At 51.6% G+C, this 27,611-nt stretch overlaps 2 protein-coding genes across 2 annotated transcripts; both read right to left on the reverse strand.

Annotated features, from left to right (window-relative positions):
- Positions 1–1,191: 1,191 nt before the first annotated feature.
- LOC142413216 (vitamin D3 hydroxylase-associated protein) lies at positions 1,192–13,653 on the reverse strand. The gene is made up of 15 exons (XM_075509268.1): positions 13,444–13,653; positions 12,331–12,444; positions 11,840–11,983; positions 11,363–11,496; positions 10,825–11,031; positions 10,213–10,253; positions 9,461–9,585; positions 8,539–8,664; positions 7,083–7,180; positions 6,332–6,431; positions 5,719–5,762; positions 5,035–5,074; positions 2,665–2,773; positions 1,630–1,775; positions 1,192–1,320 (listed from the first exon to the last, which is right to left on the reverse strand). Exons 1-15 carry the CDS (start codon positions 13,651–13,653, stop codon positions 1,192–1,194), a joined length of 1,767 nt encoding a protein of 588 aa, XP_075365383.1.
- A 2,678-nt stretch (positions 13,654–16,331) lies between these two features.
- LOC142413217 (fatty-acid amide hydrolase 1-like) lies at positions 16,332–26,348 on the reverse strand. The gene is made up of 15 exons (XM_075509270.1): positions 26,076–26,348; positions 24,697–24,810; positions 23,823–23,966; positions 23,361–23,494; positions 22,052–22,258; positions 21,597–21,637; positions 20,905–21,029; positions 20,561–20,686; positions 19,604–19,701; positions 19,120–19,219; positions 18,779–18,819; positions 17,926–17,965; positions 17,244–17,352; positions 16,762–16,907; positions 16,332–16,670 (listed from the first exon to the last, which is right to left on the reverse strand). Exons 1-15 carry the CDS (start codon positions 26,241–26,243, stop codon positions 16,542–16,544), a joined length of 1,722 nt encoding a protein of 573 aa, XP_075365385.1. The 5' UTR covers positions 26,244–26,348; the 3' UTR covers positions 16,332–16,541.
- Positions 26,349–27,611: the final 1,263 nt, after the last annotated feature.

Raw genomic sequence — 27,611 nt, forward strand, 5'->3', positions numbered from 1 at the left:
GCTGAACAGAGGATGGTGAGTCAGGCTGAGGAGCCAGGACTCACTCTGTGACTCAGACCTGCTTGTGACCACGTGAGGCTGCTGGATGACTGCAGCGTCCCTTCGCAGCCCCAGGGAGACAGAGAAATAACAGATAAATAAATGTCGCCCCTTGGCCCTGTGGCTCTCTCCTTCTGTTGGGGAAATACCTCCAGCCCCGGTGCCTTGAGAGAGATGCAGGCTTGGAGAAGGCACAGATCGTTGCTAACGTTGATGCCTTGTTTCAAGGCACACTTGCTTATTTAAAGCATTTCGGTCTCCTCCATCACTCCCACCTTCCTTTCCAGCCTCTTCCTCCACCTTGAGAGTGAAGGACGGGTGGAGAAACAGCACACAATTGTCACAGTGAGGTTGGAAGCACCAGACAGTGTGAATGGTCTAAATGTAGCCACAGAAATGCTTAAACTCAGTGTTCCATAGCCACAGTCTTCCCTCAAGTGCTTATAGGCAATAAAAAATCCCCAACCTTCTTTTCCCATTGCCTAACTGGAAGAAACAGAGTGAAGTGAAGGAGTGAAGACAGACCAGTTACCATTTCTCACAGCTTATGCTTAAACAAAGAAAATTAAGCTTTCCACTACTCGCTGCAGAATTGAACTGCAGAGCCCACTGCCACCAGATGGTGTGGAGATCAAGAGAGTAAATGACTTCAGGGAGGGGCCCAACAAGCTCGTGAAGAAGAGCTTTCTTGGCAGCTATTAAAAATGATGGGTTGACTGCAAGTCTTTGCCAAAAAGTCTCTTAGCCACCAACGGCACAGCCAGAGAGGGAATCCTGCACTTACTAGGTTACACTCTGCCACAAACATCTGCTCCTGCCCACTGTTCAAAGTAAAATATTGGGGTAAACAGCTCTTCGGTCTCATATCATGCAACAGATGTCATTACACTATAGTTATTGGACTCCTTTGGTCCAGCATTAACTCTTATTCCTTTCTTTTGTTTTTTGACTCAATTTAAGTCTAACAAGGACAATTTGGACGGAGATGAGATTTTTGCTGACTTTTAAAACAGCATTTATTGCCAGTTTATTGAAACGGTAGCTCAGAGTCTGCAGGTCGCTATCTACTTCGCTTTGTGCATCAGGTAGAAGGTGGCTGGACTGAAGGGCAGGGAATGAAAAGTCATCATAGTGAAGACAGGTTCCCAGAAATCACACGTTTCTCTTCGTGCCGTGGGCAAGTGTCTCCACCTCCTTCATGAAGCGAAGGCACAGCTCTTCCTGCCATGGCAGAGCCACGCATTGGACAGCCACTGGTAGCCCCACGGCTCCTTCCACAGCCTGAAAAAATTAAGTATGGTGCTGAGTCAGAGCACCAGAGCACCTGGGGAGGCACAAGAGAGAACGCTGTCTTTTGACATTATAGGAAGAGAAGACAGAGGAAGACATGTAAGGGGACAGTTGTCAGGCTGATGTACACCAGCCTAGCTGCACCACATGCAGGGTAGTAACGTGGTGTATGCAAACTGCATTACTAAACACGCTCCCACTCTCCTCAGGAGATGTAGACGAGCCTTGGGACAATGTGCCAGAGGTGTCACTGTGCCAGTCGTAACCTTCTGCTAAGACTTAAGCTCTTTCCCCGCTGACCTCTTTCAGCCTCTTATCCCAAGGGTCTCCGTAGTGCCCTTCGTAATGCTTCAGTTCTTCTTCGTCGGCTCTTGTGACCGTGCTGACCGGCACCACCCCAGCAGGGAAGTTTAAGACATTGTATAAATTGGTATAGGAGGTCGCAGCTGGAAAAGACCACACAGAGCATGCAAAATGGCAAAATTTAGTGTGCTGGGCCAGCAATGACTTTCAGATGATAATATGGGTTGCAAGAATTGTAGACTGGAGTTGCTGGACCTGAAGAGACCATGAAAACATGCTGCTTGCAAAGGGACTTTTGATGGAGAGGTTTGAGGGCCACGTGGCTGCTGAGACCAGAGAGAGACCCATGCCTTCACCTGTCAGTTGCATGGAGTTTAGACCTGCTCTGGGAGAGACAGATACGAGTATTTGATCTGATTCAGAGGCTGCATCTATGTCTCCCATACCCCAGGGAAAAATCCCAGCTATCTTTTCAAGTAATCCAGATGTCCAGTTCTGTAACACCGTCTTGGGGATTTTGGATCCCAAAGGGCCATTGCTAGAGAGATGGAGGACCCTGCCTGTTTGCTGGAAGCTATTAAAAATCACCTTTTTCTGCAAGTCACAGGCAATGAGCCTTTCTGCTAGTTAAAAAGTCTTGAGAAATGTAAGATGGCCACATTCAGAAGAGCCTGGCCTTGTACTAAGGTCTACCACCCCTCTGACAACTATCCTCACAGCCACTCTCTGCTGCAAGAGTAGCTCTTGGACTTTCTACAGGACAGATGATGCAGGGGAAACTCACCCATGAATGACTGGGACAGATGTGCCACTAATTGCTGCCCCATAATAATCCAAACACCTGCACCTCAGATGAGGTGGGGGCATGAGGAGACCCACCCAGAGGAGACCTCTCCTTTGCTTTCTTCCCCAGAGGGAAGACCAAGCACCGCACATGGTTTGGGAAATGTCCAGGGGACCAAAATATCTTGCTCCAGCTCCGTCCACAAACACCACCGTGGATGCATCCAGAGACACCCCAATGGAGATTACCAAATAGCTTCCCAGCGTAGCCATGGTTAAAGGCTGGCCCCAGGGCAGGACAAAGAATCACATCCAGCCTTAGCTTCCTCCATTTAGCAATGAATTCAGTGCGGTAAGCCTAGAAGGAAAGACAGAGGAGATGACAAAGTGCCTGTTGGACAGCAGTGGCAGATCAATGCCTACAGCATGGGAAAAGGAGGAAAAAAAACCTTCCTGGATACAACTGAAAAATCAAATAAAATTTGAGCTGTGCTTTGAAAGAGCCAACAGATTTTGTTCTTCCACCCTTAGGTTTCCTGTCAGAATACCATGTGCTGCCCAGACCTCAACGTTAATGCTAGGTGGGCATTTCAGAGCTGATTTCTTTAAGTATTAACCCAATCCTTCCTATGAACAGTTTTGTCTTTGAATTTTATTGAATGGGGATCAACAATAGTTTGAAGAATTATGTCTAGCTGACTAAAAAGTCAAATTTCCTAAAAGCTTTGGTGATTTTGGTAGAAGAATCTGGAACACCTGAATTCAAAATATTTTCACAAAACCTTCTTTCATTCTGCATCAGGATAGAGGTAAGAAAAACAAGCAGCAAGAGGCAGCTAGGCAAGCCCAAGGTCTTCCCCCAGCAATGCAGGAGGCACAGATTCAGGCTGGTACTGTAGATCCAAGAGAGATCTAGATTGGTAGTCTGGTTTACCACAGCTTTGCTGAACATCAGGCAATGAATGAATCCATCCTCAAAGAGCTGTTCCACTTTGTCTTAGTAAATAGACGTGGATGGACCACAGTATGGCTGCTTCTGCAGCCATATTCTGGTTACAGGGACACATTTGTCCCGTGGTCCAGCCCCTCTTCTGCACAACTCTCTCACTCCAAGTTTTCTGTACAAGGGTCTTGCACAACTCGCACGAAAGCCCCAGCCACAACGCTATTTTTCAGTCTGACTTCAATTTCCATCTGCAGTCTGAGATCCTTCCTGCTGAAAGTTCAACAAATGAGATGGGTTTTCAGGAAATACAGTCAGTGTAGCTAACCTGATTTTTTTTCCTGAGAGAAAAGCTGGTCGCTAGCCAAAAGTTTTGAATCGGCTCTTGTTTGCAGTAGATGAAAAAAATGTGAATATGGTTTCACTGAAGAAAAACAATTTAAAATATCTCTGAGGCCAATAGACCTTTTTAAGAGTTTTCTTTTTGGTTGGGTTTTTTTTGCGGGGGGAGAGGAATCTGTTTTCACCTAAAAAAACCAATTCAAAATATCTGAGGCCAACAGACCTTTTTAAGAGTTTTCTTTTTGGTTGGGTTTTTTTGCGGGGGGGAGAGGAATCTGTTTTCACCTAAAAAAAAAAACCCCAAACCCATTTCCTTCCAACCACTCCCATCAGCCCAGTGACCAGGCAGGTTTGTAGGAGTTTTTCCTCTGCCCTACAATCTGTCAGACCCGCTGCAAGTGAGCGTGCACGTCCATCGAGTGACTGGCACCGATGGAGGCTGCGTGGTGCAGGCTGGGGGCACGCGTCTTCTCGGGCAGGGTTGCGAGCGTGTCCCAGGGAACACAGATCCTGCCTTGTGGGAGGACACCAAAGCAGCTCAGCTTCTTCAGCCTTGCAAAACACCAGCTGAAAGGGGATACAATTGCTCTCTATAAATAGATGAAGGACGAGGAAGGCAGTGGGAAATGCCAGAGAGGAGAGGTGCTATTTAAGCTCAAGGGCAGGAATAAAATGAGGATAAACTGGAAATGAATAAACAGCACGGGAAATGTGAAGGTTTCCAACCATCAGAGCAGGGCGGAGAGGAGCCGGCCAATAAAAACAAATGCAAGCATAAAACTCAACTGGTTTTAAAGAGGAACCTGATCAGTTTGTGGGCAGCACTGGACTCAGTTGTCCAGAAGAACGCTTTCTGTCCTTTGTTCCTGATCCCAAATGAGTTCATATGAAATCCACCTAAGCCAAAGAGTTCACAACCACAATTTTTGACTCCTACGGTCTCTGCTTGATAGTTCAAGCATGGTCTTAGCTCGTGACAATAGCACCTAATGTCTGAAATGATTTGCACCAAGAGACGGAAAGAAGGAAAAATGAAGCTTCATCTTTAGTGGCCATTCTTACGCAATTTCTGCTTAGAAAATGCAGAGCAAAGGATAATCTTTCTTCCCCATCCTCCAGTAAGTAGAGGCCTCCACATGAACATCTATTGCCTTGAGCTCTTATCACTTCTTGCAAAGCTTGACTTTCAAAGAAAAGCCTAGCTGCTTTATTTCCACATGATCCATTTCCAACCCCGAATCCATCACAGACCTCAAAGCAATTGCTTAGAAACTTTAGGGATCTCTTGCTATATTTAGTAAAGAAAAAGAAAAAAAAAAAAAAAATCACATTACCGCCACTGCTCCATGCTGATCCCAGAGGTTTTTGGCAGACCTGGAAAGGTGGCAGAATTAATCCGCTTTGGGACTGTGGCAACAGAAAACAATTAACAAAATGCACAGACAGCCCACTGTTATGGAAACCGCATGACCCTTCTGGGAACACGCTACAGTATCACCCAACTGATTCCACTGAGTTCACACGTGCTTACAGGTACATTAAAAGAGCTTACGTTAAAAGCATGCCACCATGTCTAGGTGCCCTGGCACCTAGACAAAGATCATGGCAGTCTTCTAAATTCACTTGCTCCCAGTTTGGTGTGTCTCTGTCTCTCTTGGAGGGGCAGGTACTTCACACCACACTGCACCTGCATGCAGAGACCTCTGCATTAACTTGGCACAGGATGCTCTGGGTACCAGAATCCACTTGATGGGGAAAGTAGCTGGTATCTCTCTGTGCTGATCTCCATGGAGACATCCTAGCCCTGCCATGACGAGGATTCTTGAGTTCTTAAAATAATCTCTGGCTGCATAGCCCTGGATAACACTGTGCTAAGCCAGCACATATTCATCTGGCTCAGCCTGTGCTGCACAGCCCCGTGACAGGGCTTTGCACAGCGAGCTGGTGTCTACCTGCATGAACCGGTGGACACATCCATGTGCATCCCCTTTCTCTAGAGCTACTTCAGTGCGTCTTACCCCACTCCACAGAGAGCGCTGAGATCCCGAGCAATTCGTGGGTACTTTCGGAGGGAAGAGAAAAACTTGGGATTAGTCAACAACAATGCAGCTGAAATAGCTGGCTACCATGTGATTGCATTTTGGGCACACTTCTTGTCCTAGCAGAAGTGGCTCTGAAGAACAGGTATGGTTTCCAGCAAAGTGGTTTTACTCCCATATTAATTTATACATTTAATCACCACAACCTGTGCCAATTAGGCTCTAGACCACACTGCTAGCTCTGGAGAGCATCTTCTGGATGTGGGGATGCTGTTTAGATCCTTGCTAGTGATATCGATTCTCTGGAGCCCATTGCTGGATGAGCTGTATAGCTCATGGGTTCCTGAGAACGGATCATATTTCGACCTTCCCATGCAAAACTCCCACAAAAGGCTGTCAGACCCACTTGGTAAGTTCAGCCTGGGTTTAGGGACTAAGTGTATTTAACTGTATTTCACTACGAAGCCCATCAAGCCCTTAATATGAAGCAGCAAAGCACTCCCAGAGGGGAGCAGCCTACCTCCCTGCAGACGGAAAATTCCCCACCTTGCAGATTTCCTGTAACACAGATGAGACACGTCCACACACTTACTATGGGTTTCAAAATGATAGCCAAGATCCTTTTCACCAGAGCAGGAAGCCTGTAAGTATTGAACTGGGATTTCAGGTTGGGATCCACGATGTCTCCTTTGCTGGAAGGGCAGAGAGCGAAGGAGAAGTCAGGACAAGCCGTCTGTGCCAGAGCTACAGCAACAGCAGTGCCCTTTCCAAAGCAGGGTTTGTCTTAAAGACGAAATCTGCCTGTTTCAATCCAAAACACTGAACAAGAGATGCTCGTGGGGGGTTTAGATGCTCGGGTGTAAATGCTCACTGCAAAAGTTATAGAGAAATGAGTACTTTACTGCCTATGGTGTCAGTGCCCTAAAGGCTCTGGAGTGCTTTGCAGCGGTGGGGCCACATACAACCCTGGGCATGTTTCACCCTGAAGTGAGCGAGCAGCTGTGTGGGTATTTGGCTACTAGCCAGGGCTAACCCACTGCACCTCCGGAGGAAGTTCTGTAATGTGTGATGTTTGCCACGTGCCATGGACTAATCACACACATAAACCCACTTGCCACAGCACTGCTGACACATGGTGTCTCATTACCCTACCGCGTTACCCGTGTGCGTGAACTGCTCCTGTGAACCAGCTGCTGCTCATGCTAAATTCGTCCTTCCACAAATTGCTCCTCTGCTGCTCATTATTCAGTTTGCACCCACAAGAATATACACACTCTGGATGCAACCACTGGCTATACAGTGCCAAGTCTCATGGCCCACACTGAAATGGGGTTTTTACTCACAAGCAGTCCACCAGGTGAGCAGCACCATCCGAGAAAATCCCTCTGGTGAACAGCTCATCTACCACATAGTCAATCTTGGGTGGTGCAAAGGGAACAAGCTGCAAGAAAACCACCCCCGTTCAAGAGGCAACAAAGATGAATGATTCACAGAGCCCTCTGTGAACCTCCCTGCCTCGCTAGTGAGGTGGGTGGGAAGTGGTGGGAAGCTTAGGCCCTCCTTGCTGCTCCTTGCTGCTGTAGGACAGCAAGACCCCATTTTCAAAGGGACCTGGGTTAGCAGCATCTGCCCGCTGTCCTTTCCCATCTCCAAGGCATTAACACATATTGTGACCTGGCACAGGCTCCACTCCTCCACATGTCAGAGACGAATTTTGAGAGGCTTCAAAACACCAAATATGCATCATTGGAAGAGCTCCCATATAGAAATCCCCATTGGTGGAACCACAGAATAATTTAGCCTAGAAGAGGTCCCTAGGGGGTCAACTGCTCCAACTCGCTTCCCACTTACCCACCAAGAAATCTGTAAACTGTGTTCAACAGCTGAGGGGTCATGGAAACTGTTGTGAGTTTTATATTTATGGTGTGCTGGTTTTGGCTGGGATAGAGGTCATTATCTTCACAGTAGCTAGTATGGGGCTATGGTTTGGATTTGTGCTGAAAATAGCGTTGATAACACAGGGGTGTTTTGGTTACTGCTGAGCAGGGCTCACACAGCGTCAAGGCCTTTTCTGCTCCTCACCCCACCCCACCAGCGAGGAGGCTGGGGGTGCACAAGAAGCTGGGAGGGGACACGGCTGGGACAGCTGACCCCAGCTGACCAAAGGGCTATTCCATACCATATGACGTTATGCTCAGTATATAAAGCTGGGGAAGAAGAAGGAAGGGGGGGACATTCGGAGTGATGGCGTTTGTCTTCCCAAGTAACCGTTACGCGTGATGGAGCCCTGCTTTCCTGGAGATGGCTGAACACCTGCCTGCCCATGGGAAGCAGTGAACGAATTCCTTGTTTGGCTTTGCTTGCATGCGCGGCTTTTGCTTTACCTATTAAACTGTCTTTATCTCAACCCACGAGTTTTCTCACTTTTACTCTTCTGATTCTCTCCTCCACCCCACCAGGGGGGAGTGAGCGAGCGGCTGTGTGGGGCTTAGTTGCCGGCTGGGGTTAAACCACAACATATGGGAACACCAAATGTGATGGAAAAACCAGTGCTTTAGGAAAGGGGTGACTTGGAGATATCTGAAGGTGATTCTCCTGTTTGCTAGGCCAGGAATATAAGCAAGATCACTTTGGTTTGGTAAACAAACTGTTGCATTTGCCTTCCTCTTTGTCATCCTTGCAGCAGGGAGGGATGGTTCCTGTTTTATGGGCAGCAAAAGCGGAGATGGGAAGTGACTTGTCCAAACTCTGTAAGGAGCAGGATAATAGCTCCAGGCAACCACAGGCATGAAAACCCACCGTATGCCCTGCATCCTGGAGGAGCTTTCTTGTCTCCTGGATGGCCCGTTTCATGCTGGGCGAGGGCTGGAAGTAGCCATCTCCTTCATAATACCCAATCCGAAGTGGCTTTGAACTGGTGTAAACCTGTGAGAAGGGGAGCCATCACTTGCCCGCCAGACGTATAAGATTGGACCATTTCTAGGGCTCAGGGAGGCAGCAACTGAGGTCTCCTGGGTTGAAGGAATGATGGGAACAATAGGGCTGGTGGAAAGCAGTGTTGTCCAGAACACAGGTCTCCAGCAGTGGTCCTTGGCATGGTCTTTCTGACAGCACCTCCTGCCATGTGAACATGTCCCAGCTTTGAGATAGCAGGTGTGATAGCACCTGTACAGACCCCATGCCTGGGATGCCTGGCTACGCACAGAGTTCAGGGGCCTGCTTCTCTAGGGTAAGCGACTGGTCTGTATTGTCTGGGTGTCAGGGACAACTGAAAGATCCTAGGATCCTAGGACCTGAGCCAGAAAGACATGATCAGATGGTAGAAGCAGAGGGCTAATGGCAAAGGGCAATGATTTCTTAGGTCCGTGACTGTTAAATCAGGCTCTCTAATTAAAGGTGTGAGGGCTGAATTCCTCTGATCAGTAGAAATCAGCTCCTTTAGCGATTGGGCAGGATGGAGCCAACAAGCTTGTTTTGGACATTGCTGGGAAGGGAAGGGGTCAGTATCTGGCAGGTCTCATCAGGGCAAGCCAACAGGGGTCTGCCAGTCCTGTTGTGTGGCTGCTTCTTGTGGTTGCTCATGCTGGGTGTCCTCTGTTCAGAAGGACACTTGCTTCCCTGGGTCCTTCACTATCTTGAGACATGAAACCAGGTAGGAACCTCCCAAGATCTCACTCTGTTGCTGGGGAAATGGAGACATGGGATTGCCTCTGAGCCTTACCTCCTCATCAAAGGGGATGGGGGGCACGGTGGGGTCCAGCCGGAACATCTCCTCGCGGAGCAGCGCCTTCATGCAGAGGGCCAGGCTGTCCACATCTCTTGCCATTGGCCCCAGTGACCCCGTCACTGCAAGCACAAAGGTCCTGTCACTGCAGGCAGAGGGGCTGGTGCTGTCTCACAGTCACTGGTAGGGGCCCAGCACGGAAGAGTCTCAGTCAGGCCAGGGAAGAGGAATGGGGAACGAGCGTAATGCACAAGAAGTGCGCAAGGAGGTCCAGCAGGGACAATCTGTAAGTCTCAGAGCAGAGGCAACCTACTGAGACTGGCCTTCTGGGCCAGCCTTCTGCAGGCACAAGGCCTGATCAAGAGGAGCGAGGACCGCAGCCTTCCTGCCGACAGCAATACCGCCTGGCAGCAGCTGAAGCCAGCGGAGACTCCTGGAAGCATCTCCAGTGAAATATCCCAGGCCTTTGGGATGCACATCTCGCATTTCTCACTGCTACGCGTTGCATTGCCTGAGCGGGTATTGCTTCAGTTCTGCTCAGATTCAGCTAACGCCTACCACCAGCCAGAACAGAATAAATAGTGCAAAAAGGTAATAGCACAAGGCAGGCCCTGGTCTAATAGATCACCGATTTTGGCTGGCCATAAGACACATAATTGAGCAAGCACATTTGCTGGCATTTCAGCAGTAGGAGGAGATGTAAGAAGCAAAGGTTTGACAGTAGTAACATGTCATCTGGATGGACTTACCTGATTCCATTCCTATGATAGGAGAAACCACACCCAGTTTGCTAGGAACATAATGGGAGAAGCAGATTAGCAGCAGCTCTCGCTGTAAGGCAGATCACCATGCTGAGCTGCTGAGTTGCAGACTTCCCATTTGCCCCCAGTCAACATCCAGGAGGGCAAAAGGTCCTGCAAAGACTTGACACTTTCTAGGCTAGGAAGACTTCCATGGTCTGTAAGCTGCTAGGGGCTAGAGACAGTTTTTATCATCTCCTTTCCCTGGTGCATCTAATTCCTCATCTGTGAACAAAGCACCTCTGATAAACAGAAAACTCGTACAAGCAAAGCAAGGGCTGGAAAGCATCTGAAAAGGAGATGACCCTGTAGTATTTGCTTTCAGCTTCCTGGCCAGGGCTATTAAAAATTGAATAAGTCTTTGCTGTGTTAACAGATGGAGGTCATCACGTGTCGTTAATAGAGCCCTTAGCCCTAGCTGACACAAGGAAACAGGCAGGTTAGGGTGCTAACTTAAACCTGGAGGAAACCACGGACCCTATTGCGAAGTTTGATGCACTATGGGGGACACTTTGGAGTCTCCGCGGTGGACGGAAGAAGAGGACAGATGTTGGGATGTACCTGATCCTGTTGCCTGTGGGTTTGAGCCCGCACAGCCCGCAGAAGCTGGACGGCAGGCGGATGCTGCCAGCTACATCCGACCCAATGCCCAGGATGGAGCCTCCCCCTGCGATCAGAGCTCCCTCCCCTCCCGAGGAGCCCCCGGGGCTCTTCTGGTGGTTGAGAGGGTTCAGCGTCTGGCCGAAGATGAGGTTGCTGCAGTCATAGCTGGGGAGAAGAAGATCAACTGGTCAGTGACGTACTTCTGTCTCTGCAAACCATAAATACAGGGCACAGAGCATCCGTGCAGGGACGAGCGTGGAATTAATCCCAGCAGGTAGAATCAGCATAAAGTAGATTTGTTGGGACAACTGAATTTAAGAAGAAAGAGGCATCAAATATAAGAGAAATAATTTCAGATTGAAATGAGGAGGCAATTAACTCAACGTGCATGATTAGCTTGGACAAGGGTGGGAGCTTGTGCATGTGGGCCCACCATCTTCTCAGATAGCAAGAGTCACATGTCATAGCGTTTTCATGAGGGTGAACACGCAATTACTTTATCATCGTCTGTGGGATGTTGGTTTTCACAAAGGGGATTGCCCCCTGGCTCTTTAGAACCTGGACGATGACGCTGTCCTCTTCCTTCACTTGGCCCAGAAACTTCACCATCCCTCCAGAGGAGACGTGGCCCTTGGGATGGGAAGCAAAGCTCTTTAGGTACCAGGAAAGGTGCTGTTTGGAGCTGTGACAATAACAGACATAAGTCCTGATTCCTCCTGTGACAAAGTTCACACCTAACTTTTCTCACAGGCAGAACAGGCTCTGACTACCCCAGGGAAAACCAGATCAGAGCAGGTTAGAAATTTCTGCAGAAGACAAAATTTTTATCAGAAGAAAGGCAGGTTTGCTGGTCCCACAATATTTGGTCCAGAACATCCTTGTCTGAGGGAACTTTTAGCCAGTCCTGATGAGGATGGGACATCCTGGCCTTTTCCCAGCCCCAGGCCAAGAGGCAGGGGAATTAGGGACGTACCTTGCAGTTAATGTGGTCCTTGATGCTGATGGGAATGCCATAGAGCAGCCCCTTCTCCTTCTGCTTCTTCAGTTTCTGGAGCTGATCCTCACAGCCATGAATGAAGTCTATCACGCAGTTCACCTCCCGAGTCACCTCCAAAGCCTCTCCAGAACAGAGAAGAACAGCAAGACACATGAATGGACGGAAGGAAGGAAACAGTGTTTAAATCGAGTTTTCAAGCTGAAAATTCATCTCCTCAAACCTCCAGCATTCATTATTCAGACCTTACCTATAAACTTTACATGCTTCTTGCTGGGATAATTTTCTGCCCTGGATCTCTGTCCTACTTATTTGCCCAAAAGCCACCCTTCAGACATCACAGTATTGACAAATTGTAATCCCCAGCATTGCCAGTTCTCCCAGCAAACGAGCTGTTTTTTAATTTGAAAGCCCCCACTGCAGAAGAGCCCTGCATGCAGCATCTCTCCCATGCTGGAGGTATCACTCACTTTGCCCATGTAGGAGTAGAGGACGCTTTCTGGGGACAGGGACCCCTCCTTCAGCTTCTCCACCAGCTCCACCATCGTCAGCGAGAGGACATGTGCAGTCTGGGTGCCTGGGTTCTGCAAAGGGTAGGAAATTGGGTGCGGAGAGAATAAAACGGCAGAAAAGGCTGGTATTGAGGCTGCAAATACCCAATTCTAACATCTGCCCAGCAATGACCTTGAATGGGGAATTTTAGGATTCATTCCCTGTAGAAATGCAGACCTCCCACACAGCACTGTGTGTGCCAGAGTGGGGAATTTGCTGACGGGAAATTTGCCGAGTCTTAGTTCATAAAAGCAGAACCAAAACAAGCAGAAAACTGCTTCTTGACTGGAGAGTTGCATGAACCTGTAAGAGAGGTTTGACCTGTCTCTGTTTACTCCTCTGCAGGTCTTCACCCCCCTTCTAACTCGTAGACAATGTGTTGAATAGCAGTTCAACCAGCTAGAGTTTTACAAAATTTATCATTAACATGGGGAAAAAAAAAAAGCGTGTGAGCTGTTTGCAAACTCCCCCCAAGAAGAGAATAGCAGTAGATATTCATTATAGGTTTAACACAAATCCCAAATCCCAGGACCTGACCTCCTAAAATCCAAGTGCTTCTTTACTTGGGCAAGGGCAGGAGGAAGTGGCTTTTGGTCACTGATGTGCAGATGTTGGAAGGATGTGAGGCCACCCCTGTACTGTGAAGATGATGGGGCAGACAGGTCCCTGTGGAGGGGCAGAGGTAAGGAGCACGGGAGAGGAAAGGCTTGGCAGTCAGGATGGATGAGGAGAAAAGGGCATAGGGAGGTCTGGGGTGGTAATCGAATTCAGAGGGTCCCAAACTCCGATCCATCTTTCATCCTCAAGATTCCCTCAACAGGTCTGTATTAAGAAACACTTCCTTTATGCTGTCTTTACAGGAGGTTTTTTTGTGACAAGGGAGGGTGGTGACTCTCAAAAAAATTGGTGATGATCCAAAACAGGTACATGCCCTAACCACTGTTCAAAGAGGGATTGATCAGCACTGCCCCGTTTCTTTGGTTACCCAAAATACAATCCCTTCCTCCCACCCACACTTTCCCCCAAATTACCTCTTGCTTAAACCTGTGAGCTGCCTTCTCCATTCGCTCCAGGGCCAGATCCCGTGTCCTCCTCGCCTCCTCCATCTTCTGCTGGATCTGCCTACGTCCCAGCCATTTCAGCAGCACAACGGCCGCAGCTGAACTGCAGAGCAGAGCCGAGAGGGTGCGAGGGTCTCCCCACGATGGATCTAGGACCTGCCACAGTCGCTCCTGGGTCATGATTTCTCTCCCAGTCCTTCCTGTTCTGGCCCAGCTACAGACACCTGGGTCTCCCACCTTCTCCTAAGGAGGGCTGATTAATGCAGACTATGCGATTGCCTGCTGTGCAAGATCAGCTCTGAAGCAGAGTTGCATTAACAAAGTCCAGGAATGGAATTTTTAGACCGTGGACTTTGAAAGGGTCTGCCTGCTGGAGAAGCATTGTGGGCTGGGCTGCAAAGCAGTGCGCTCAGCTCGCGCTGGGTTTGGGGGGGGATGTCCCCCAAGGCTGTGTCTCCCCACGCCACTGGCTGCTGCTGCACCCGGCTACACACAGGGGACAGAGCTGATCAACAAAGCTGAATGTCTGCAAAACCCAGGTCTGGGCTATCCCTACTATACCCGCATCTAATAATTAATTAGCACTTAAGCCCATTAACTAGCTCTGCTTGTCCTGGGGAACCTGGTGCAGGGGGTGAAATTGCACCTATTGGAGAAGAGGGAGCTCAGGAGAACCAAGAGTATGAAGGTGCAAGCAGGACGCAGTGACTCTGGAAAGGCCATGTGGAAGGAGCTATCTGAAGACACTTTCAAGGAATATGAGCTCTGTGTCATTTTCAAGCCAAGCCCCTTTGAAAAGCATTTTGGCAACCCAGATCAGGGGGATGAGCACTTTTGGGAAATGCTCTCTGATGGATCCAGTATCCTATCTGCTCTCCAGTTTCTAAGCCGTCTTCCAGCCAGCACAAGCAGAGGAGCTGGACTACGCAGCCTTGCCAGCCCTGGGAGCTGCCCCTTGCCACGGGTGCTCCCCACCTATGGGACTGTGCCCAAGAGTACAGAACGGAGGACTGAAAAATCAAACTTCTCTCAAACCTCAAAGGTCTGCAAGCCTACAGGGAAGGAACAGGAGATGTCTCTGAAAATTCATTGCCAAGATACAAGGCAGCGTTGCCATATCTGGAGAGATGCTGGCTGTGCTCCAAGAAGCAGAGTAGCAGAGCTTGTAAGGAGGCTGCATCCAGGGTAATCATTGCTCTCTGGTGGAGACGGCTTGTTTGGGGACCAAAAGCCAGTGATCATGCTCCTATCACGTTGCCTTGCCTGTTACAGACACGTCCTGTGGGATTATTCCTGTGGCAGCAGGGAGGGAGCTCAGGGAAGAAGCAAGACCTCATGGAGAAATCGGTTGCTGACTGGAAAGGCGAGGAGGATCCTCCCTCTTCAGCCAGGATGGACAGCAAAAAGAGCCAGACAACTCAATGTGGATGTCACCAACCTCTCCGCACTGACTGTGGGGATGTGGTCTTCATTGCCCCGTCCCAGCCTTAAGCTTCAGTGCTGCCATTCACACTGACCTTCCTCTGTCCAGGCTGGGCTGGGAGCAGCCTGCAGCTGGCCCTTTTTGGCAACCTCAAGTCCCCAGGGCCACACAGCAGCTTTGGCCCTGCCCAGTGCACTGTCTCATGGCTTACTGGAGTTCTTTGCTCAGGGCTTCCAGTGAGGAGTGTTTACTGGTTCAGGTCCACTGGTGTCTCCGTCCTTTGGACTCCTGCACCCTGCCCACCCGCATACCAGGGAGAGAGCGGTTAAACTAACAGTGTGATGTGGTGCTTGGCTCTCCGGCAGCATGGGTGCAGGTGCCATTGCCTCTCCTGGGACAAGGTCCTCCAGGCTTGAATTTTAAAATGCAAACAGATAAACCCCGTCCAGTATTTTCTGCGTGGGCAGGGAGCACTTGCAACTGCTGAAAAACCCCACCCAAGCTCTTCTGGGGCTTGGTTTTACATAGCATTCAGTCCTGGGATGCCTGGAGCTCCCTCCCTCCTTTTTTTAAAGCCTGCTGATAAAGAATCAGGGTCCTGGGGGCCGCTTTCTCCTAGGCTGGGATAAACCTCTCTGCCCAGCCCTTGAAAAGACCCCATGCTTTTGCATGAATCTGGTTTAAACAACAATAATACATCCAGAAACCCAAACGTAAATCCTGCCAGAGCTTTGTTACAATCCGCTCGAGACATTGCCGCATCGGGAAAACGCTTTTGCACAGTGGTATCCCTTTCTGGAGCACCTTGGAAACCTGCCGGGAGCAGCCGGCCCTGCCAGCCCTGGTGTTTGTGGCTGCCAGCAGCTGGAAAACCCCACTAGAAAACCTGGCGTGGCCCACTAGAAAACGGGAGGAGAGGGTGCGCAGGGCAGGCTGCCCAGCTGGCCGTCCGACCCTGGCACCCCGCTTTAGACGTGCAACACCACGAGCTGAAGCGCTTCACACCTCTGCTCTGGGGAAAGCAGGAGGAGCTGCCTGAAGGAGATGGGAGTTAGCCATCGCTCCAGATTTCCCCTCCACGGCGTGCAGGGTGCCAGCAGCCCTGCGCTGTGGGAAGCGGTCCAACTCCCTCCCTCTTTGCCAGAGCCTGTAGGCAGGCTCAGCTTTGACCTTGGATTGCTGTCCTGCGGCAGGGAAAACCCTGGATTGCGTCCTCAGGGAGCTGAGAGGGGGGAACGGAGGGGAAAATCCCTTTTCCTACAGCACTCCAAGTAGGAGTCTGAACATCTTGCACAAAACCAGTCCCCGTGCCTCAGTTTCCCCATTTGCAAGAGAAAGATCATGTTCTTGCACTTCCCTGGCGGGTGTTGAAAGGGTTATTAAAATCCACCCCAACCCCCCACACAAACACAGACTTGAAGTAACAGACTTTCCGATAACAAAAAATACTGTATTAGGACAATGGTTGGAAGTGCTCCACCACTGTGGAGCTCACCTCGCTCTCCCCTTGCACCCCAAAGCCAGCAGCCAGCCCAGCCATCACCGCATCCTCGTGGAGGGTACAAGAGTCCTGCGGGTGAGTCAGACCAACGGAGGACCTGCGCCGATGTTAGCTGGGATCCCGCTCTGGGCGAGCGCGCAGGACTCAGATGAGCCTGTTTTTCTTCAGGATGAGTGCCTCCACCTCCTTCATGAACCGAAGGCACAGCTCCTCGTGCCACGGCAAGGCCACGCACTGCACAGCCACGGGCAGCCCCACGCTGCCGCGAAAAGCCTGTGGCACAAACAGAGGGGGAGAGGGCAGGGGGATGTCCAGGGGAAGGGATGGGGATGCTCGTGCCCCTGGGGAACCTGGTGCCACTCACCTTTGCCAGGGTCCGGTCCCACCAGTCCCGAAAGTACCCCTGGTAGCCCTTCAGCTCCTCCTCGTCCTCATCCGTCACCATCGTGACAGGGACCACGCCGGCGGGGAAGTCCAAGACGTTGTAGAGCATGGTGTAGCTGACTGCCACTGAGGGAGAAGGGGAGCTCGCAGTGCCAGCCTGCCGCAGGGAAAGCCTTCGCCACCCTCCGCGTACGCGAGCTTCCAGTTAACGGGGCGCTTGCACTGGGAACTCGAGGGCTGCGGGATGGAAACCTGCCCCTTGGCTCCCACATGCACTGGGGGGGTTGTCCTGGGTGTACCCCACGGGCTGGAGCTGCGGCTGCCCCAAGAGCCGAGCTCTTCCCAACGCTGGCCAGTGCCTTGGGGACGTGAGAGGAGGAGGAGGAACGCTTCGCATTGATACTGGTGGAGTGCCGCAGCAGGGGCATGCTGGAGGCAAAGGTCCCCCGTCGGCAGTCCTACCTGAGAGCTTCCTAGGGTAGCCGATGCCGAGAGCCGGGCCCAGCATGGGACAAAGCATGACATCCAGATTCAGCTTTTTCCACTGGGCGATGAACTGGTGGCAAAACTCCTGAGGAGGAAATGCACTGGTGGTCAGTGGGGTGGAGGTACTGTCCCATGGCTGCTGCCTGAGGCTCCCCTTAGGTGCCCGGCTGGGCTCTCGGTGCTTCCCCAGGAGCAGCCGTCAGGCTACATCGGGCCCGATCCTGCTAAAATCCAGCAACCCTTTGCTGCTTGGCCGACAGCCCTCCCAGCGTACGAAGCACCCTCCCCCCTGCTAAAACTGGAGGTGGGGAAAGATTGAGTGCAGGGCACATGGCAACCTGGGACACGGGCATGGGTCTTGACGAAACCAGAATGGAAATAAAGGCAAGTCTGCTGCAGCTGATGGCCTATGTTTTCAAGTGTAGGAGTAAAAAGTTCAGGTCTGATTCAGGATCGTGAATGTGTCTATGTGTCATCATAATCTTTAAATGTGCTGAGAACTTGCACATCCAAGTGAGATCTGTTGAGGAGTGATGTATGTTCCTACCTCACACCACCAGTGACTTGACCATCTCCTAACCTTGGTGGGTACTGAATCTGCCTCTTCCCAAAGAGAAATAAAACAAAAACTATCTAACCCCAAATTGCAATACTTTACCTCAATTTCATGATGAAGACTCCAGACTTCATCCACCGTGCTGAAAAAGGAAACAAAACCAATGAAAGGCATCAAGAGGTGCTGCAAAGAGCAGCTTTAGGGGCAGGGAAGAGCATCAAAAAGCAGATCGGCACAGGTTAGCTCTGCTCCTGGAGCTGCAGCCAAGGGAAGAGAGGACTTTGGCAAAGTCCTAGCTTTCCTCTGAGGGGCTGTGGGTCTTATTTCTGCTTCTGCCCATGACGGAGGGCTGAAGACTAAAGGCAGATCGGTGCAGTGCTGCTTTGGCCTGGCAAGTGTCCAGCCCTGTTACTGCTGCTGTGCTGAGGAGGTGGAAACCCAGGCACATCATTTCTCAAAGGCCAGGCTGTGGGGACAGACCTGCTTCCTTGGAGGCACAGCACAAAACACACCCTCTCTGCTACGGGCTCCGAGTCCTTTCTCAGCACTAACTGCCCAACACTGACATCGCAGCAAGGAAGAGCAAGCCTCCTTCCTTGTACATTTACCTTCCTTCTGTCTTACGGGGTCCCTACCTCACGGCATGACGGATGCATTAACCAGTGCTGAAGCCGACACCGTATTTCATTCCCACAAGCTTCATCCAGTTCCTAAGCAAGAGGCTATGAGCCCCCACCCTCATTTCCATCCTCAGTACCAGAAGAGTTTGCCAAACCCTGCAGGGTTATGGTGTTGACATAAACTGCTCTCAGTTTGCTCCCACCCTTGTGTTTTCTGCCTTGTATTTTCTCAGATGCATGCAGCTGGGGCAGAATCCCTAACGTAGCAAACACTGTTGCTCTCCAAAAGAGGAAACCAAATCTTCACACATTTGCTCAGGCTCACATTTACTCACTTCGCTCTCATACTTCTTATGATATCTGAAAATCGAGGCACCTGAGAAAGAGAAAGTAAAAACAAGAAAATAATTTACATTAATCCCAGCCCTGTCCTCTGAGACAGCTCTGTCACAAATACAAGCTGTTGGCTCAGTGCTCAGGCAGGACTCGTGGATTTTTCCCAAAGTGGGGAGAGGAGGAACAGAAATAGCATCGCTCCAGTTTGGAGATGTGTCTAAGCACAGCCAGGAGGCAACGCCTAGAAACTTCTCTATGATAAAGCCCTACTGCAATGGGAGACAAGTTATTCACCACCAATTGCTTAACTCCATCTATGCTAGAAAGAAATGGACCTTACGAAGGGTTTGGCAATCCAGGAGAGGACGGTTTTTAGCCAGTTTGGTGACTTCGCCAACCAGAAGAACAGCCCCATGCTGCTTTTCTCCAGCTCCCCTTTGCTGAAAGAGAAAAGAGTGTTTAGCTGAGCAGCGTTAGGAAGCAATCACAGTAGATCAGCTTTCACAAGGCCAGCCCCTCTGAACAGCGTAACTAAGTGACAAAAAGAGGTTTGCTCCATTCCTTTGGGCTAATCTGATTCTCACAGTATTTATAGGATATCAGCACCCAGTTTCCTTTCATCTGTCAAGGCTAGTTAACAATCCCAAACAGACCCAAGGTTCGGCTGAATCGCTTGATGGTAAGCTCCCCAGTAAATCCCAGTGCATATCAGCCACTGTCTACATCCAGTAGATCTGCTGCCTGTATCTGGACCCTAGCCAAACCCTGGGGAGGATTTCATAGAAAGGCACCGATCACACCAAACTGTTCCGGGCTACACTCACAATGTCTTGAGAAAGGAGGTGGCCCCATCTGCAAACATTCCCCTGACGCAGAAGTTAAAGATCATGTAGTCCACATTCATGAGTTCGAAGGGCACCAGCTGGAAGGAGAACAGAAGAGGAGTCAGTGGCACAAGCACAAGCACAAGCACAAGCAAGCTGGGTGGGAGAAGCCATCGAGGGCTCACAATGGGCCAAGCTGGGCTGAGGTTTTCCTGACAAGCCCTCAGGAAAGCCTCTAGCATCTGCGGCCACCAGGTCCTCCCCATGCCATCCATCCTTCCCTGAGAAAGCAGTTTTCCCTTTGAAAAGCAATTGATGAGTCAAAAGATACAGGATGGGCTTGGCCCCCTGATGTCCAAGCAGCCCCAAGGCACAAAGGTCCCTCCAAAACTGGCAGCGGGTGACAGAGGGCATGAGTTTGTGCTCCCCACTTCATTCCTGATCCTTGTGCGAGGGTAAGGGGGAGGCGTGCAGCCACAACCATGCCTCATGCACAGGAGATGACTCGCCCAGGACGCACACCGAGCTGGCAGGAATCATACACCACCAGGACTGTAAGCTCCCTGGGGGAACTGCCGCAGGACCCAGGTTGTACAGCACCTAGTGCAATGTGGATCTCGGCCAGGGTGTGAGTAAATGCACCCACACTACAGACAAGTCATACAGCAGTGTGTCTACTCCCCAGCACGTGTTATGGATTGGGGTGGGCTCCCTTTTGTGTTCACCAGCACCTAAAGAGCACGGAGATCCTGCTGAGAGGAGAAGTCAAGTTGCAATATAAAGAATTTCTCTTTTCCAGAAGCCGCTATCTACTTTCATCAAAGCTGTGGGAAGCTGAGTGGATTCCAGGCCCTCTTTCCCTGCCAAATTTGCTTGATGTTCACACACGGGTCCCAAAGACGTGGTAGAAAGGATGAACAGATGCAGCATGACTGTTGGGTTCATGCAACATCCTACCGTGTGGCCAGCATCCTCCAACAGCTGCTTCGTCTCTCGAACGGCACGTCTCATGGCAGGGCTTGGCATGGTGAAGAAATCGGTTTCATAGTAGCCTATGCGGAGGGGCTGCGTGCTGGAATACACCTGCAGAGCAAGGGAGAGCACCAGCTGAAGGTGTCAGGAGCCAACAGTACACCCATGCTGCAAGGCAAGCCTGGAAAGCAGCACTTCTCTCGCCCATGTGCCCACCCACAGCTGTGGCAGGTTGGAACGTGTCTCGGAGACCTCCCGCGAGCCACTGGCGTTTTCAGCCTGAGCCATGGCGGCTCTTCTCAGAAACCTTTGCCCCCTTTGAGGTTTACCTCTTCGTTGAAGGGAAGAGGGGGCACTGTGCTGTCCAGGTTGAACATGTCCTCACACAGGAGTGCCCGCATGCACAGTGCCAGGCTCTCCACGTCTTTTGCCATCGGCCCCACTGCTGCGACCACTGGAAGAGACCAGAAGAGAGCATTCATGGTTGGGGGTCTCGCAAGGGCATGTCCTGCAAAAGCAGGACCTCTTGGCATCGTTTTGACTTAGTCTAGTGTTGGCAACAGTTCCTCTTTGAGAACTGGGCTGGGGATGCCTACAGGTGCCTTTCCACCAACAGGCCCATGGTTATGGACCCAGAGTTGTTATCCATCTATACGTGCCCTGACATCTCCATTTCATGATTTACAAAATTAAACAAAAAGCTTTGTCGATCACGACACAAGGACAACGTAAGACACCCCCTTGGACTGCTAATCCCACCTCCCACGAAGCAGTGGCAGACAACGCAGCAACCTGGGGGTTACAGGGTGTGTTGAGGTTCCTGTTTTACACAAACTGCTCCTGCTCATGCACGTTCCAGTTTCTCAGGAATCACGGTATAGGTGTGGCTCTCTGAAAGAGTCCCCGAAAGGGAACCTGCTTCCCTCTTTGAACGTGTTGGAGAAGGTCCCCGATAACCAGCTGAGGGTCCTTCTCACCCCTGCCCTACTGCCCTCCCTGGGAGACAGCCATCAATTCCTACCTGCCTTCTGCCCAAGGACACCAGAAATTATTCCTTTTTTACTGCGAAAAGAGACACATAAAATACAGCATCTGAATAGTTTTCACAGAAGGAAAAGGCTTTAAGCAGTAGCAAGTGGTAACGAAAACACTGCTCTCCCTTTGCAAATGCAGAGGTTGGCAGAAGGAAGGGCCAAGGGGAAGCCCAGGAGAGACCCAACCTAGGCCAGAATGATTTATGTCAGTCAGGAACAACCACCCTGTTAGCATGCAGATGGAGAGGTTTCTCCGTCTCCACTCTGGAGGAACCAATGCTTCCCTCCATACAGGCCCCAGAAAATGTCTGGGCAGGAGGGATAAATGAGCCCTTCCCAGTTCCTCCCAGGTTTCCCCTTGCCCACAGGAGCAGGAGCATCCCAGCACAGCGGTTGGCAGGGTGGGTCTCACCCAGAGATATCACTGCATTACTTGCGGTACCTGAGTCTGTTCCCAGTGGGTTTAAGTGCACAGATCCCACAGAAGGCAGCGGGGAAACGCAGGCTCCCTCCTACATCCGTCCCAAAGCCCAGGATGGACCCACCTCCTCCTACAAGTGCCCCTTCTCCACCAGAGGAGCCTCCAGGGCTTCTGGTGTAGAGCAGAGGGTTGAACGTCTGACCAAAGATTAAGTTCTTGCAGTCATAGCTAGAGAGAGAGAGACATTGCAAATGAGAGGAATGTAGATATCTGCTGATGCGGGCCCTGGTCACTACAAAAAGACCTTCAAAAGGTAATTGTGCAATTCACTAGTTGTTATATTGACATCACTTAGTCTGAGGGAGCTTCCCAAAGCTCCCACGAAGACCACCAGCCTTTTCATGGTGGTCCCAGGACCTGGATTCACTGCCAGCTAATTTCAGTGTCATCAAGCCTTCCCCAGACAGACCCTCTGGCAGCACAAATACATCACATTTCCTGGAAAGGCTCCCTGTTCAGGCGATCCTGAGGGCCAGAGGACATCCAAAGCAGCCCACCTGGAGCAGGTCCAGGCCCCCCCACCCCGGGGGGGGCATTGCTGAGCCCCCGCTTGGGAACAGGCCAAATGACAACTGCAGCGATATTTGAACATCGGACTCCCCCAGGAACTGGGGGGTGTTCAAAATCCGATAATCCTTGGGGCAACCTCTTTGTGTGGCTTTTTTTTTTTTTAAACATGGTCAGTCATTGCCGCATCGCCTTAAAGAAGGCATTTCATATGGCTTGGGCAACAGTCATCCAGAGGAGCCTTGCCAGAGCTCCCTTGGCAGGACACAGGGACGCTAGCAGGGTGGCTGTCCGGCAGCACACCTGACCCCGTATCAATGACGTCAAGAGCAGTCTTGCCAGATACAGCAGGAGGTTTGGGGGCAGAATAATTTAAGGTCGTTAGCTTAACCAGCTAACTAGCTTCCCCTTCCATGAGTATGTGCTTGCACTGTCTAATTAACAGGACCATCTCTGAGGGGTTAATTTAAAAAAAAAAAAAAAAAGTGATTTAAAACCACCCAGCACAGGAAAGAAGGGCAGCGATTTCTCTCCTCTTCTCCTCCTCTTTTACTTCTTTACTTCATTTGGAACTAGAGTTAATTTTCATCCTTAGTGTAAATGTGCTTATTTTTTAAGTAAAACTTAAAGACACTAAGGATGGGGACCAGGTGTTGTTATTTAAAAAGAAGTGGGAAATGAGATTTAGACTTGATAGAAACCCTCACTTGAGATGAGGGAGGGAGGACTGCTGCCACGCCAAGGGAACGGAGCGCCCACCTACCTGATGAGGGACTGGGGAACGTTGGTTTTGACAAACGGAATTGCGCCCTGTCTCCTGAGCACCTGCACCACCACGCTGTCCTCTGCCGCAGGTTTATTGAGGTTTTTTATAAACCCTAACGTGGAATCATGACCCTGGGAACACATGACAATGAGGTTTCCAAATGGAGGATTGCAATTCCCCATGCCCCCATATTTTTATCTCTATATATGAGCATGTGCATGCACCTCCAACAACCCATCCATCATGCACACGTTGTATAGTGTATTGGTGGTAAATCTGACCAGCCTTCTCTGTTGGCTCATATGGCAGATGGGCAGCAAACCCTATCACCTGCCAGGGCAGGCCATCCCACGTCAGCTATGACAAAGTCAAGCCAGATGCTGAGGTCAAACCTCCCCCTGCCACCAAACTTCAAACCGCAGGGATCTCAGGACAAACGCAGTATCGTGCTGGCGGTACCTGGCAGTCGATGGAGTCTTTGATGCTGACAGGCACCCCGTAGAGCAAACCCAGCTTCCCTGTCAGCTTCGCTTTCTGGAGCTGAGTCTCGCTTTCCTGCAGGTACTCCGTGATGCAGTTGGTTTCTGTGGCGATCTGGAGGGCCTTGGGGAAAGCAGGCGAAGCCCGCAGGTGAGACACAGCCCGCAGCATTGCCCAACAGCCTTCTGTTTAGCAAAGGAGACCTGCCTCTTCCCCCTTTTCCACCTCCCCATCTGGGCAGCCAGTATCAGGGCAGCCCTTTCTGTTCCTTTCCAAGACATTGTCATGCCAAACTCCAAAACATTGTCTGGACACAGAGGGCCAGGGCACCAGCTGGTGCACGATGAAGAGAGGCACTCAGCTCAGCAGAATACCAAAGGCTCTTGATTGAGCTTCTGGGGTGGTATAAAATGATAACCCCAAAGTGGGAACCCAGGAGGTGATCAGGGCATTATGGCAAAAGTAGAGAATGAAAGTGGACACCGAGTCTTTGAAGTTTACCAACCCATTTGGAGATGGAGGGGAGAAAAACAGCAGCACTTTGCAACTTCCCTATAGCTATAACTGCCCCTGGGAAGGTATGGGCTCCCATAGGAAGGTATGGGCTCTCCAGATGCTGAGCTTGCTGCTGCTTTTACTCCAAACCAAGCTGAGTGCCATGGCAGCCAGATGCCCAGCTCTCCCCTCACTCACAGGAAAGTGCAGAAGGGCCCAGCACTAACCAGCGAGCAGTGACAGCTCAGCAGCATTTGAATGAGGTTTGAACCAGTGTTTGAACCTTGTGCTGGGCTTCTCCCAAAGAGAGCCAGCCCCACCGTAGGTGAGATGCTGCCCCACCGCCCTTGCTCCTCACCTTGCCCACGTAGGCATAGAAGACATGCTCCGGAGGAAGGGAGCCATCCCGGAGTTTCTTGGAGAGCTCCGGCAAAGGCAGAGAGAGGATAGCGATCATGTTCACGGAAGGATGCTACGGGAAAGGTTGAACAGGCAATGACACACCTCTGTGTCAGCTGGTGGGCTCCTCCTCTCCCCTTGGTGCCCACTGTAACCCATCCAAAAAATATCTGCCATTTAGTGGCCAAACGCAATACCTGCCTCAAGACTGCAATCCTGCTCCTACCTGATACCAGTAAGCATGGCATGAAACCGGCAGGGCCAGTAGTAACCCAGGCTTTCTAAAGCCTTGTCTTCCCGGCCAGACTGGTCTCACCAAGCACCTGCTGTTTAAGAGGAAGCCTTTCGTGGAGCCTTGTCTTGGCCAGGCCTGGAGGAACTGCTTGGTGCAATGTCCTCTGCTGATTTACAGCGGGAATTGGCAGCATGGTTATAGACAATGCTCCAGCAAGAAATAAAATCGGACCTGGTGCCAGCTCTTCTCCTGGCATCACCAAAATATCCTACAGGGAAGCCCACAAACCAGGGAGTGTCTCGGCTGACAGCAGACAGGTCATTTTTGGGTCAGCAGAGATTTCCTCGCCACCTACTAAATCCCATGAAAAAAGCATCAAACCTCATCCCCCAAGCTGGACTCTGAACCCGAGCGAGTCCCCTCCAACCACAGGTCGGGCAGTCTGATGGGATCGCAGGGGGCACGGCGCGGTCGAGCTGGATTTCTGGGCACCGCGCCTCGGCCCCGGTGGCACTGACCCCATCCCTGCGGGCAGCGTCCTCGGGCTGTGCGGCTGCACTTTGGCCTCTGCTGATAACACGTTGCCTCTGGCCTTTGCCTACCGCCTCCTCAGCAGCCAGGCTGAGCCTCCTGCCATGGCGGAAGAGGCCGGGAAGCTTTCAGACGAGGGGCAGGGATTTTCTTCTCCTCGCTGCCGGTCGCTGTTTGCTGGATGCCTGCGCCGCCGCCCGAATCCCCCGCTGCACCGGCTGCCCCGGGAAGCATTTCCTCCCCACCCCTGCTGCAGAAGGGATCGCTGCGTTGCTGGGGAGGGGGTGCATGCACACGCAGACTTAGAAAGGAAAAGTATAAAACTAAATCCCCGTAGCTCCGCATTAGGAGCCGGGGTGCCGTCTCGCAGCCGGGCCAGCGCTGCGAGAGCAGCCCCGCAGCTGCCCCTGGCAGGAGAGGCCGCCCCGCCCGCAGCAAGGGCTGCGCACCGCCGTCCCCGGGGCACGCTCAGGGCAGGGGCCGGGGTGAGGAGCCACGGCCGGAGGCGGCTCTGCCCATCCGCAGCCTCCCCCCCGGGGGCGGAGGGGAGAAGCGCGGCTTATGGCACCCACCTGCTCCCGAAAGCGCCGTACAGCCATCTCCATCTGCACCAAGCTCCGCTCCTGCCGCTGCCGAGCCTCCTTCACCTTCCTCCAGAGCCCCCGTCGCCGCCGCCATCGCAGCAGCAGCAGCAGGCTGGCGGCCGAGCAGCAGAGCAGGGCGGGCAGGGGGACCTGCATGGCGGGGCTGCCGGCCGGGCGCCCCGCGCCTCCCGCTGCCGGCGCCTCGCCGCTGCCGGCCGGCTCCGAGGGCCGCCGCTCGCCGGTGGGGAGGAGGGAGGCAAAACCTGGGGAGGATTCCCGGGCGGGAGAGCGTTGGGCTGGCTGGAAAGGGATTCGGTCGGTTTGCTGATCTGCGAGCAGCAGCGCGGGCAGGGAGGAGGAGATCTGGGAGCAGGAAAAGCTCCTGGATGAAAACTCCCCCCTCCCTGTGCTGGGCTGACTGTCGCTGATAAGGGTTGTTTATTTTGCGGTTCCCCAAGTGAGGCTTTGATCTCCCTGTAATTTTTCAGCCTCTCTGGGTATGGTCTTGGCTAGGAGCGTCAAAGAAGCAGCGGGGGAGTCCCAAAGATACCCGGCTCCTTTGTGTTTCCTGAAGCCGAGCAGCTGCGTGGGAAAAAGAAACAATAAATGTCCCAGGCTGTGCCCGGTGGAGTCCCCTTCATCCGTGGCAGAGCATGGGTGTGCCTGTGCTTTGCTAAGTGCTGCAGCTTCCGACATAGAAATCTGGCATCCCTGCTCAGGCACGGGCGTGCTTGCTGGGGCCTTGCACTCGGTTTTGAGGGAAACTCCAAGATACTTTCTTTGTCACCAGCCCCGCATGGGGTCTGTCCTTAAAAAACCTTCACCCCTTGCAAAAGTTAATGAGCAAATATTTCAAGCTATCCAGTTTAGATGCTGCCCATAGGATTGTGGAAAACCTGTTGGGAAGGATTTGGGATGTCTTCTGTCTCCCCCTGCCTCCCAGCAGGATGAGCTATGCCTAAGGCTCCCCCACCCCCCCCCTCCAGCAGATGCTGAGCTAGAAAATGTGATGGAGAGTTACATGCCCCCAAACCTGATTTTCCTGGTGTTATTGCTCGGGCCACTGGCTTTACTTCAACCTTCAGGCCATCAGGGCTACTTTAGCACCAGCGGAGCGGCTTGCACCGGAGCCTGGCTCCCCCGGAAGGAAATGCTGCGCTGTACGTACACCGCGTCCTGGGGCTGTTTGCTGAAGGGTGTTGAAGCCTCGGAAATATTCAGCCCTCACTGAACTTGAGGCCTACAGCTTCTTGCTCTTTATTTGAGGATGAGCAGCTCCCTGTTACCTGGGTCAGGGAAATTACATGCAAGAACAGCCTTTTTGCCCACTGTTGGTTTTTTTTTCTTCTTCTTTTTTCTCTCCCCCCCCCCCTTTCTGACTGCGGGGCTCAGAGGATTATACAGTAATGTGAGCTTCCAAGGGCACTGCAGTCCCATGCATGCAGACTACTTGGGGCACAGGAAACTGCGAGGGGAGCGGGGTTGGTGGGAGTGCCCTTGCAGTGAGCCAGGAGGATGGAATCA

This window comes from Mycteria americana, chromosome 7 (genome assembly GCF_035582795.1).
Source record: "Mycteria americana isolate JAX WOST 10 ecotype Jacksonville Zoo and Gardens chromosome 7, USCA_MyAme_1.0, whole genome shotgun sequence".
Classification (NCBI taxonomy): domain Eukaryota; kingdom Metazoa; phylum Chordata; class Aves; order Ciconiiformes; family Ciconiidae; genus Mycteria; species Mycteria americana.

Bases quoted from the DNA above. Each gene is read 5' to 3' on its own strand.
- LOC142413217 (XM_075509270.1), bottom strand. From the start codon at position 26,243: ATGCAGGTCCCCCTGCCCGCCCTGCTCTGCTGCTCGGCCGCCAGCCTG. The intron at 21,030-21,596 runs GTAGGAATTGAT...GGTCTCTTCCAG, and splicing joins TGTCCTTGGGCAGAAGGCAG to TGGTCGCAGCAGTGGGGCCG. The intron at 19,702-20,560 runs GTAGGATGTTGC...TTCTCCTTCCAG, and splicing joins TGGAGGATGCTGGCCACACG to CTGGTGCCCTTCGAACTCAT.
- LOC142413216 (XM_075509268.1), bottom strand. From the start codon at position 13,653: ATGACCCAGGAGCGACTGTGGCAGGTCCTAGATCCATCGTGGGGAGAC. The intron at 10,254-10,824 runs GTACATCCCAAC...TTATGTTCCTAG, and splicing joins CCCACAGGCAACAGGATCAG to CAAACTGGGTGTGGTTTCTC. The intron at 2,774-5,034 runs GTAATGTGATTT...CTTTCCTTCTAG, and splicing joins ATCAGCATGGAGCAGTGGCG to GCTTACCGCACTGAATTCAT.